The sequence below is a fragment of the Dama dama genome, chromosome 17 (genome assembly GCF_033118175.1).
Source record: "Dama dama isolate Ldn47 chromosome 17, ASM3311817v1, whole genome shotgun sequence".
In the NCBI taxonomy this organism is placed as follows: domain Eukaryota; kingdom Metazoa; phylum Chordata; class Mammalia; order Artiodactyla; family Cervidae; genus Dama; species Dama dama.
In genome coordinates this window covers 13,693,218-13,706,008 of record NC_083697.1, presented here as the reverse complement: position 1 = coordinate 13,706,008, position 12,791 = coordinate 13,693,218, and the positions used below count along the sequence as shown (strand labels likewise).

The 12,791-nt window shown below is 38.1% G+C and overlaps 2 protein-coding genes across 2 annotated transcripts in view; one reads left to right on the top strand and one right to left on the bottom strand.

Moving 5' to 3' along the window:
• Positions 1–5,150, top strand: part of USP53 (ubiquitin specific peptidase 53) — a 53,937-nt gene extending 48,787 nt beyond the window's left edge. The window contains exons 15-16 of the mRNA XM_061164122.1: positions 2,022–2,118; positions 3,178–5,150. Of these exons, the coding sequence (XP_061020105.1) occupies positions 2,022–2,118; positions 3,178–4,063 (983 nt within the window). The 3' untranslated portion in view covers positions 4,064–5,150. The remainder of the gene's footprint in view (positions 1–2,021; positions 2,119–3,177) is intronic.
• A 2,181-nt stretch (positions 5,151–7,331) lies between these two features.
• C17H4orf3 (chromosome 17 C4orf3 homolog) lies at positions 7,332–11,601 on the bottom strand. Its single transcript, XM_061164132.1, has 2 exons — positions 11,275–11,601; positions 7,332–8,695 (listed from the first exon to the last, which is right to left on the bottom strand). Coding segments are annotated over exons 1-2 (207 nt in total). The 5' UTR covers positions 11,481–11,601; the 3' UTR covers positions 7,332–8,694.
• Between the last annotated feature and the right edge of the window lie 1,190 nt (positions 11,602–12,791).

Genomic DNA, 12,791 nt, shown 5'->3' with positions numbered 1-12,791 from the left:
AGTTTGGTTTTCTTGTTATGTAAGTCTGTTTTAAACCTAGGTTACCTTTTCAAATAAAGTACATATATTTTGATTTCTTGACTGTTCAGCTTTAGGTTTGTTTGTATACAGTACCAAAATTAGCATTATTAATTAAAGCTCCTTGTGTTGATGTTGAAGTAGCTTCTTTGCCAAGTGTTAAAACCCAACTCTTAGATTTGCAAAGAACCTGGAGCCAAAATTCTCAGTAAAGACACATGGATGTCTGTGTCAGCAGAAGAGAAAAATAACACATCTATTTTTAAGTTAGTTGGAATTCTGAAGTCAGACCACTTGGTTGAATGCCTGCCAGTGATATTAAAATTTCAAGCATATTTATAAAACCTCTGCTGCCTCCTGCTGCCCATTGTGTGGATACTTTGAGAATCAAGTATTTAATTCTTTTTGTATTTGTGAATATTAAACTTTAAGTTACAGATAAGTTAAGAAGTAAATAAACATTCTGTAGTTAAAATCACAGTGGATGGAAAATTATAACTTCAACTTAGAAATTTCTCAGACTTTAAAAAATGAAAAATAGTTAAGATTCTTTGATACTACTTTTTTTTTTTTTAGTCAAAGTAGCTGTCAGAGAGATGCTTAGATTGCTAAGTTATGCAAGTCTTCCAAATATTGTTACATTTCTGTATATACCTTTTTAAAGAACACATTTTTAAATATTACCACAGATATTAGCAGAAAGTCTTAATTATTGGAAAACTACAAAACTCATGGTGGTAAATACAGGTTTTCCAAAACTCTTGCTTTCATCCAAAAGCTTGAATTTTATCATTGGCAGTAAATACTGCCACTTGTTTTCCTGAAATGACAGGTTCATTTCTTTCATTTTCAAGAAAATGTATGTCAGATACTCAATTCTGAATAACTAAAGTTGGTCCATTGTCTTTTCAAGTAAAAATGTTTTTCAACTGTAAAGATTAAGTGAAATAACCACTATCAACTTCTTAAAACTTGAGTAAGCAGTCAATAAATGGTAGCTAGTTCATGGTGGAATGACATTTTACCTGTTACCGTAATACCCTCTCACCCATTTTAATTCAGTGGATGCTCCTAATACTCCTGTGAAGCAGGTAAAGTAGACAGCAGTATCTCATTATGTAAAGGCAGACAGCTAGAATGTAAGGTGACATGCGTTTTAAAGTTGGTTTTAGTATAAAGTAACCATCCAGTAAACAAACTTCAACTTAAGTTGTGTGCCTGCGCTAAGTCGCTTCAGTCGTGTCCGACTCTTTGTGACCCCACGGCCTGTAGCCCTCCAGGCTCCTCTGTCCATGGGGTTCCCCAGGCAAGAACACTGGGGTGGGTTGCCTTGCCCTCCTCCAGGGGGTCTTCCCCACTCAGGGATCGAATCCTAGTTCTCTTACATCTCCTGCATTGGCAGGCAACTCAAGGCATCTATTTTCAAATGTAGGATCTTCCCACCCTTTCATCAGTAAAGAGTAAACGGGAAATACAGTTCCACATGACCCATCAAGAATAACACATTTTGAGTATTGCTGACATTCTCATGTGTAATAAATTGAGGAAAGAACCATTAATTTCGTATAAAGGCTTCAGAAAAGGTGTTATTTGAGCAAAGGCTTGAAGAACTAGTTTTTGTCTGTTAATTTGGAAGAGAATTACCTGTTTATAGAAAACCTTACGTAAATTATGGAAAAGTATTGATTGCTGGGTCAAGAAGATCCGCTGGAGAAGGGATAGGCTACCCACTCCAGTATTCATGGCCTTCCCTGGTGGCTCAGCTGGTAAAGAATCCACCTGCAATGTGGGACAGCTGGGTTCGATCCCTGGGTGGGGAAGATCCCCTGGAGAAGGGAAGGGCTACCCACTCCAGTATTCTGCCCTGGAGAATCCCATGGACCCTATACTCCATGGGGTTGCAAAGAGTTGGACACAACTGAGCGGCTTTCACTTCACTTATAGATGGAGTAAATTCTGAAAGATCACTTACATGATTTTGTTTTTCTCATTTTCCTCCTCAGGCTTTAAAAGAGAACTCAAGAACTTAGATGTAGCCTATAAAGCTCATGAGTTCCACCCAGAATCACATCTACAAATAAAAAATCCTTTGATAAAAAGGTAATCATACCTGTTTGGAAATACTAGAATCTTCTAAATGCATGTATAATAGGAATTCTTTATCAGAAAGGCATTCTTAGCTACCTGATAGGCATACATACTTACCTGAAAGCTGTGGGTCTAGAGTGTTATGATGCATATTTTATTGGGGATCATTAAAAGGATGTAGACCTTATGATAGGGGAGCATACAAAGTTCCTTGTACAATATATGATTGTTTGTTTTAATCCTCACAGCATTCTTTTGAGGTAGATGGTATTTTACAAAAGAGAAAATTTGGGATTTAGATTAAGTAATTTGCCCCAAGCCAATGGAGCCAAGATTTGAGTAGAGTTCTGATCTACTTGGCAGAGCCTCAACTCTTTTCATCTTTGTACTGTAACTGAATTTCATGCAATTCATAGGAGAAAATAATCACATGAATATAAATAATTTGTAATGTGATACTATTTCTGTTCATCTTGGATATTATTAAGTAAAAGTCTGATTAAGTTATTTTTAATTAATATCCTAGCCATATATCATAAATAAAAGTACTTTTATTGCTATAAACATTGTAATGTTGGTTGGGAAGTGTTTTAGAGTATTGAATTATTTGCTAATAACAGTTTCCTTAAGTCTATGCTATTATTTATAACAATAAATGTAATTTCAGTGTTTGTAAGTTGAAACTTTTTTGGGGGGGTCATACTACACAGTTTCTGGGATCTTAGTTCCCTGACCAGGGATTGAACCCTGGGCCCAGGCATGAGAGCACCAAGTCCTAATCACTGGACCACCAGGGATTTCCTGGAAATTTGCTTTTTTAAAAGAATTATACTTCTAATTATTACAAATCTGATATTGGTAATGATGTTTCTGGTAAATATTTACATATTCTAGCATAGTTTTGGATTCAGAGTGTGTAAATTGTTAATGGTTGCAGGTATCTTTCCATTTCTGTTATACCAATAACATAAACACTATATTGGGAAGTTAAACAATGGGACCAATGTTTTTCTTTTCCCTCCCGTTTTGCATATTTGCATACAGTGTTTTAGCTTTGTTTTTCTTTTTCAGGTCACATATACATGAAACCAATGGAAAGACATTCCCTTCATTCAATCCAGAAATACTCAAGGACCATACAGTTAGAGAGCATACCCAGCAGTTAGATGAACAGAAGCTTGAAAAATCAAGTGAACCCAAGTTTCCTGAGTGGCTTAATATAGAAAAGTCTGAGAGAACAGGTTTGCTTTCTCACACTGATGATAACTCTGGTTCTGGAAGGAGAGTGAACAGTAATGAAACAGTCTCACCATCTTCATTGTGGTCTTCACACATGAGAACTGTGGGGTCAAAGCCAGAAACTGCTCCCCTCATCCAGCAGCAAAATGTGATGGAACGATGTTACTCTGAGAACTCTCTACCCAGGGAACATCTGGTTCAGTCAACCTGTAGGTCTGATGGCTGTCAGATGCCGAAACTTATTTGCCAGAATGCACCACCCCCTCTGCCACCAAAGAAATATGCTATGACCAGTGTGCCACAGTCAGAGAAAAATGGTTCTTCTCCTGATGTCAAACTAACAGAGACATTTAAAACTAACTCTTCTAGTCTTCTGAAGCACAGTCTAACTACAGCTTCAGAGCCAGGCATAGACATGAGTCCGTATGTGAACGATGAAAGATTCAAGGAAACATTTCAAGCAAAAGAGTATGTCGGCAACACATCAAAGACCCCATCCAACTCTTCAACTAAAGATTTTCAGGCAGACTCAGGTGCAGCTGTTGGTGCTTTCTGCCAGCCAGAAACAGACTCTAGTTCTTCATGTCCAAATGAGACAGTTTCATTAACTACCTATTTTTCGGTTGATAACTGCATGACTGATACATATAGATTGAAATACCATCAGAGGCCCAAGCTTTGCTTTCCAGAGAGCAGTGGCTTTTGTAATGATAACTGACTGTCTCAGAGTGAAAGAGAGCTAGGACCTGTGTTACATAGTAGTTTTGGTTCAAACTGCCCTTCTGAGCAAAAATATAAAGCTGGTATTCGCTGTAATAGATAAATGGTGACTCCAGTGGGCTTTCACTTCTCAGAGACCATTTAAGAATCAACTGACCAAACCTAGTGCTATATGAAATTAAAACCATGGCATCATTAGTCATTCATCACTTTAACTTTCTATGCATATCTTTTATCTTGTGAAAGTTCAGTTTATTGGGTATTTTGGAAATTCCCTTTGAATAGCCTTGGCATGCCTCAAAAAATAGAAAATCAGGGTGTATCCAGAAAGTCATTTTTCACATGCTGCAGTTGAGTAAAAATGTAATTTGACCCTTTATTTTTTGACTGGTAGACCCATAAGTATTAAACTAAGCAGTACTCATATGTAGATTGGTAACCTGTGCTAACTGAAAGATAGCAGATGGTAGGTAGTTTGCCAAGTCCAAGTAGTATTTGCTTTGTGAGGAAGCACTTTCTAATGGGTAGCCAAAAGGCGGCTTCACCCATTTGCTTTTGACTTCTGTGATAGTCTACTATATATGATTCCTTAAGTGTCTTAAAAAAAAAAATCAACCCATGAAATTGATAGCATTTCAGGAAAAAAGCCTTAATGATAAAGCAATTTTTAATTAAATTCTCAAGGTCAGAAGAGACTTAATTTTGCTCCTAGAATTTTTACCTTCAGAATATCCTTTGTTGTATTTATAAACATTACTTCAGTCATGTAAGCTAAAAATTAAAATACTTCACTGTAGTATATTTATTTGTTACATTTTTTTCTAGTTTTATATGAAAGGTTTTTATTTTGGTTTGGTTTACTTTGGGCTGCTAATAACCAGTGTTAGGAATTAACCTAAAGCCTTTTTTTAAGAATATCACTGTGACTGCCTAAATTTTCCCTGCTATAATAGTGTCTATTTGTAGGTTGTCAGCCCATTTTAATGATATTCATAGTCTTGAATTTGAAAACCTTTCTGGGTTTCCAGATTAAATATTTGCCTTTCATATAGGTTTAATTTTAATGAAATGCATTAAATTGAGCATCCTTCCCTTTTTTCTTCTCTAAACAAATAATAATTTTACCCCACCTACTTTCACAGAGGCTTTCTTTAAAAAAAAAAGTTTTCCATTTTTATCATTACAAGTGGAAATAAGTACTTTAATTGCCTTATTTCATAGTTGTCATTTAATTTTATACTAAGCTGGTAAACTAATTGTGGTTTAGAATAGTTTTATATTGTCCATGCTAGAGAACTGAGAATATGGGTAAATTTTATATATAAAACATAATAATTCTGTAAATTAATAAATTCAGTATTTTGACCAGTTCCATAAATTGTTAAAGTATTCCAAAATGTTAATGATTAAAACTGAATAATTCTAGGTAAGTAGAACATAATTGCTTGTACAAGTCTAAGCTCACCCAGTTATCAGATCTTGATCAAATTCTGTCTTCCATCTAGAGAAGTTTCTAACTGTAACAGGTGATTATTATTTTATATTCTCTTGATGTAGAAATACTTGAATATCAACTAAGTAAAATTTTATCTTTTAAGAAAGCTTTTTTTAACATAGCTTTTAGTATGGAAGGTTTGTAAATATTGTAAAGTTTTGTAAAACTGTACTTGTAATGTCTGTGTATTTAATTACTGCTTTTGTAATATTGTAAAATACTAGAAAAATGAGCTTCAAGTATTTTTTAATAATTTTAAAAAACTTCCTGTAGTTTGTTTTTATGTCCAGTTGAAAATGTATTATTTGAAACATTTAAACTGATTTCTGATACTTAACAACAATCTCATAGGTTTGTATGAAGTTTAACTCACAATCGAGTTGCAGACATCACACAGAAATGTCTGATTTTGGGGCTTTTTAAAGTACTGCTGTCCAGTTAAAACCTCCTGAATTATGTTGTAGTACTACAAACTAGAAACCAACCATTTGTTTTTGTTGACACAACATTCCAAATATAGACAGAGTATGTATTTACTAATAATCATTCATATGTGAAATTTTTATTTCTAGGGTGACTATTTTTATACATGTTTTCTTCTGGTTAGAACTTTCAAAATAATACAACCGACAGCTGTAATGTTCAGAATACTTTGGAGTATTTTCATGTGAAGTCAGTTTCTTCTGGTTCAGAATTTTGGAGGGGGGTAAATGGATTTTTAATATGGTTGGACTTTTCTTGGTTTCATGACCTGTTGATTCCTCTCTCATCCCTGTGAATTATGTATTTTATGGGAAACGTAGGTCAATTTAAAGTTCAGGGGTGAACTTGGAATATCACTGATCAAAAAAATTTATCACAGGAGACCTAAGAGTTCAACTCCAGCAAGGTCTAAAGGAGAGAGTTCCCACAGGAGCTGGTAAGAGTCAGAGAGTAAATATAATAATAGCCTAGGCCTTGTGTACTACCCTAAGATCTAACAGCCACTCAGTTCTGCCTGGGTAGTGTGAAAACAGCCAGAACATAACACTTATGTAACAATATGCTAATGAATAGCGTTGTCTCTGCTCCAGTAAAACTTCAGCAGCATTGAAACATGGATTTCACATCATTTTCATGTCATGAAATAGTCTGTTTTTTTCTCAATCATTTTAAGATGTAAAAATCATTCTTAGCTCACAGGTGGAGGCAAATGGGCCAGATTTGGGTAGTTTGGTGACCCTTTCCCTAGAGCATAACATCTACATTAAATGCCCTCACTAAATAATTGTGTAGCCTCTGAGTGTATTCCCATGCCATTTAGGGGCTAGGTATATGGAGCACTTTACATCCTAAGAATTTCAGGTTAATAGACTTCTAAAGACTTCACCACAGTTGCTCATTAGCCAATTGATTTCAGATGGTTAAAACAATCATTTCACTTAATGAAACTGTGAAATTTACAAAGGAATTGATCAGACTAAAATCACTTTGATGTTATTCTTTTGATGTCTTTATTGTAGCAAGTTTGCCAAATTGTTCCTGGTGTCCCATTTACCCAGTTAATTTTTTTATTATTTTTTTCCATTTACCCAGTTTAAAAGCCTACAAGTACACTATATTATCTGAGATGGCAGAGTGGTAGGCGTGATTTCATCTGTAGGACATTGAAATATTCAAGAGTTGTGGTAGTAGGGTGATTTTAGGCTCAGAAAGGTGGTATGGATTATAAATCTGTGTGTGTAACCTAACACACAAGTAATTAGTTAAAATGAAAGCAAATCACACCTAATTTATCTGTGTAATAAACATTTACTGGACAAAATTATTAGCAAGCAGCACAGAAACTATTCATATAGTCTGTCTGGTAACCTCAATGAAATTCCAGTTCTGTTTGTCTAGATGCTTCAAGCGTAAAATGTTCTCTTCAGGCAGATTTATTAGGTTCTTTGAAGGCATAACTGTTAATCTAATAGTCGGCATTAGGCTAGAGTCCTCCAAAATCAATCCGATTTCACACTAACCTAAACGCCATTCTAAAAAGTAGAGGATGGAGAGTTTACCAGACCCACACCCTGTTTCTAAGGGAACTGAAAAATATTTAGGCAATTCCAATATATAAAATATCACCAATTTCAAGGACGAGAGCCCATTTCTAATATGTTATACATACAATAGGAATAGCTTCTGAAGGGCTGCTTTGGGAATGGGACCTTTTTGATGAAATACTAGCTGATCACTCTTAGAAATAAAATTATTAACATATTTAGATAAATAATGTAAGTTCCATGAAGGTAAGGATTTTTGTTTTGTTCAGTGCTGTACCTAGCCCACAGTAAGTGCTCAAATATTTGCTCAATGAGTAAATAATGGTGACTTTGCTGAAGTATTCAAAGTTACAGACATTATAATAAGTATGTTTCGGCCACAAGCATTCTTAATACAAACCTAATGAAAATTAGGTTTGAAACACATAGTTGTGTTTCACTGAGTTCAAGAGCTTAAAAAAGTGAGGGAAAGCATCCAGGTAAAGATGACAGGCCCTCTAGCCTTCCACCACTGGATACTATATACTTTCTCTAAAATTGTACCAACCTAGCAACCATAACAGAGGGCCACTTAAAAACTAAACTGGCATTTACAGCAAATACATTGTGGGCTTGGACTTTCTCATATAGCTTTTACTCCGGTTTTTCCCCATGTTCTTCCCTTACTTTTGAATAATTTGTTTTTAAATATTTCACATTATTTTACTGTATTATTTGCATCATACTAAACTCTGGCCAACTCTTAAAATGTTAAAGAGAAAAATATTAAGGTATTTATTAATGAGTATAATAAATCCCATGTAAAATACTTTTTAGATTCAGCCCCCTGTAAAGCCATCAGACAATATGAAAAAAACTTTTAAAACATGAATAAAGTCAAGTTTTACGAACTTAGCTCTGAATGGGTGAGATCATTACCCGTTTAATACAGCTTCTCCCACCCCATCCCCCCACAAATGACAAGAGAATGTGTAAAATGAAAGGAGGGTCCCTTCGAGTTTGAAATCCTTCTGGTGCCCAGCCCCGTCGTCTTTGTTGAAGAAGTCTGTAGTCATCTTCAGGAATCCACTCCAGTAGACAGAATTCTTTAGGTATCAGGCAAACCACTCTGGAAAAACAAACATGTCAACAATGTTTCCTTTTTCTCCCCCCTTTAAATACCTTATGTAAACTTCTGAAAATCTTTTTTTTGCATATAAAATAATGCTTTATTTTTATTGGAGTATAGTTAACATAAATTATATTAGTTCCATGTTACAACACAGTAATTTCATGTTAATATACACTACAAATTGATCACCACAATAAGTCTAGCAACCATCTGTCATCAAACAGCATCTGAAATATTCTTGACAATATTCCTAAAATTGTACATTATAACCTATGACTTATTTATTTTAAACTGGAATTTTGTACCTGAATCTTTTTGCCTTTGTCATTTTCCCTGAACCCTATCATACAATGATCACTGCTGTCTCTTGTGGCCACCACCAGTTTGCTCTCCACATCTATGAGTCTGTTCCTGTTCAATTTGTTCATTTGTTTTGTTTTTTAAGACGTCACATATAAGTGCTGTTGTTGTTTAGTTGCTAATTTGTGTCCCAATCTTTTGTGACTCCATGGACTACGTAGCCTGCCAGGCTCCTCTGTCCAAGGGATTTCCCAGCCAAGAATACTGGAGTGGGTTGCCATTTCCTTCTCCAGGGAACTTCTGAAAATCTTGATCATCTTAGTCGTTTGCCTATTCCTAAATGATTTACATATTGATAAGAGCAAAAATTACCCTCAAACTACCGCACAATTGCACTCATCTCACACACTAGCAAAGTAATGCTCAAAATTCTCCAAGCCAGGCTTCAGCAATATGTGAACCGTGAACTTCAGATGTTCAAGCTAGTTTCAGAAAAGGCAGAGGAACCAGAGGTCAAATTGCCAACATCCTCTGGATCACTGAAAAAGCAAGAGAGTTCCAGAAACACATCTATTTCTGCTTTATTGACTATGCCAAAACCTTTGACTGTGTGGATCCCGATATACTGTGGAAAATTCTGAAGGAGATGGGAATATCAGACCACCTGCCCTGCCTCTTGAGAAATCTGTATGCAGGTCAGGAAGCAACAGTTAGAACTGGACATGGAACAACAGACTGGTTCCAAATAGGAAAAGGAGTATGTCAAGGCTGTATATTGTCACCCTGCTTATTTAACTTATATGCAAAGTACATCATGAGACATGCTGGGCTGGATGAAGCACAGCTGGAATCAAGACTGCCGGAGAAATATCAATAAACTCAGATATGCAGATGATACCACCCTTAGGGCAGAAAGTGAAGAACTAAAGAACCTCTTGATGAAAGTGAAAGAGGAGAGTGAAAAAACTGGCTTAAAACTCAACATTCAGAAAACTAAGATCATGGCACCCAGCCCATCACTTCATGGCAAATAGATGGGGAAACAATGGAAATTGACAGACTCCAAAATCAAGGCAGATGGTGTTTGCAGCATGAAATTAAAAGACACTTGCTCCTTGGAAGAGAAGTTATAACCAACCTAGACAGCATATTAAAAAGCAGAGACATTACTTTGCCAACAAAGGTGCATCTAGTCAAAGCTATGGTTTTTCCAGTAGTCATGCATGGATGAGAGAGTTGGCCTATAAAGAAGGCTGAGTGCCGAAGAATTGATGCTTTTGAACTGTGGTGTTGGAGAAGACTCTTGAGAGTCCCTTGGACTGCAAGGAGATCCAACCAGTCCATCCTAAAGGAGATCAGTCCTGAATATTCATTGGAAGGACTGATGCTGAAGCTGAAACTCCAATACTTTGGCCACCTGATGCAAAGAACTGACTCACTGGAAAAGACTGATGCTGGGAAAGATTGAAGGTGGGAGGAGAAGGGGGTGACAGAGGATGAGATAGTTGGATGGCATCACTGACTCAATGGACATGAGTTTGATTAAACTCTGGTAGTTGGTGATGGACAGCAAGGCCTGGCATGCTGTAGTCCATGGGGTTGCAAAGAGCTAGACACCACTGAACTGAACTGATTTCTTTCATTTTCTACCCAGAGCTGAAAATTTAGATTTAAAAAAAAAAAAAAAAATCACTATATTTGAAGTAACACCAAAAATCAGGAGGAAAGATTTTCCTTTACAAGGGACTCAACGGAGGGTTTTATAGAAATACTCATCTCCCATTTGTCCCATTGAACCCCCTGCCACACCATTCAAGAAATACAAGAATCACAGACAATGAGGCTTCAGGTACAGTGAGTTTATGCCCAGATCTTGGCCAACACTGGGGACTAGGGGTGGGAAAGAAGACAATTACCTTTCAGGGAGTGACAAATTCAGTAACAAGATTGAGAAGAGTAACTTAAAGTGAGTCAACAATTAGCTCCAAAGTCCAGGAGAGCTGTTTAATAACTAAATGAGCTGCACTGCTTTCCTCCTTCAGCCCAGGGCTTGTCTTCTGAATTTGTCCCGTATCATCTCAGTCCTGTGTCCCTCTTGCTCTGCTCCACCATCTCCCTTCTCTAAGTTCCCTTCCTTTACCGTCTGCCAAAACTGTCTTTTCAGAGTGAGTGGCAATGAAAATGGAGAGCATGGATTTTCTAAGGAATTTTGTGACTTACCAATTGTTGTCTTGGAGTGCGTGGATGTGTATTGAGTCAAAAACCAGATCACTCACCATGGCAAAAAATACACGAAGAAAAACAATATCACGTCGAAGAGGATGAAGAGCCAGAGATCCAACCAGTAGGAGTGTTTGGGAGACAAGGCGGCCCCGGACTGAGACCGCACTTCGTGGTTTTGCTGCTGCATCTCGGCTTCAGCGAAGCCTCGCCGCTGCCGGGCGCCGTCCCGACCACCTTCTGAGGCGCTGTCCACCTCCATTTCGCACCAGTAGCCGCGCCAGAATCCGAGCAGCTGAAATCCCTCAGCTCCCGCACTTCCGCGTTCAGCTTGCGAAAAAGTGGACAAAGCCCAACCCCACGCACATGCGCATTTCCCCGCCTGGGAAAAGGCCCGCGGCCCGTCCCTCCCAGTGCGCAGGCGCTGTCCGCTGCATTCGTGACTGCGGGCAGGGATCCCAGCTTCCGTCCGGAAGCGGAAGCAGAGAAGGCCCCCCGCCCTGTAGCGCCCAGGAGGGAAGCCGGTTTTTCAGGTTTCGCTAGGAGAAATAACTCGGTGGCTGGACCTGAAGTTACTCACGTCCCATTCCCGACAGGTGATGGATTCCACTTCGGAACAGCCATGGCCACCTCTCCTTATCCCTGTATTGCTTTTGCGTCCTTATGCCAAGGGTTTAAAAGGGTCTCCTCTAATGGGGTTTGTACTGTTCCTAGCCTGTTACAGGGCTTCCGTTGTGGCTCAGACGGTGAAGCGTCTGCTTACACTGCGGGAGACCCGGGTTCGATCCTTGGGTCGGGAATATCCTCTGGCGAAGGAAATGGCACCCCACTGCAGTACTCTTGCCTGGAAAATCCCATGGACTTCACTTCCTAGCATGTTGTTGCTGCTGCTGCTAAGTCGTTTCAGTCGTGTCCGACTCTGTGCGACCCCATAGACTGCAGCCCACCAGGCTCTGCCGTCCCCGGGATTCTTCAGGCAAGAACACGGAGTGGGTTGCCATTTCCGTCTCCAGTGCGTGAAAGTGAAGTCGCTCAGTAGTGTCCGACTCTTAGCGACGCCATGGACTGCAGCCTACCAGGCTCCTCCGTCCATGGGATTTTCTAGGCAAGAGTACTGGAGTGGGGTGCCATTGCCTTCTCCGTCCTTATTTAATTCTTGAAACAACTATAATGAGGTTGACATTATAAGTATGAACGTGAGTTTCTAAGGGGGCCAATGAGCAAAATGAGAATTCTGTATGTATTTCAAAGGAGTGAATTTAAAAGTAATCCAAGGGTTTGGGAGTGTAGTTTCCCCATGACATTACAATGTTACCAGAAAGAAAACGGTTTAGTATTATAGACAAGGAAAAATTCTCTTCCACGCTCTTTGGGTCTCCAGCTGGACTTGAGAATTAAACTGACATAAGACAGGTTAACAAGAGAAAAGCATAGAAGTTTTTGTTTTCTCTTTCTTTTTTTAACGTGAACATGGAAACTTTCAGAAAAGAATGACAACCTGAGGAAGTGACCGGAGCAGAAAGCTTATAAAAGAAAAAGACGAGACTTTTGCTAGGAGAAATGTGGAGAAATG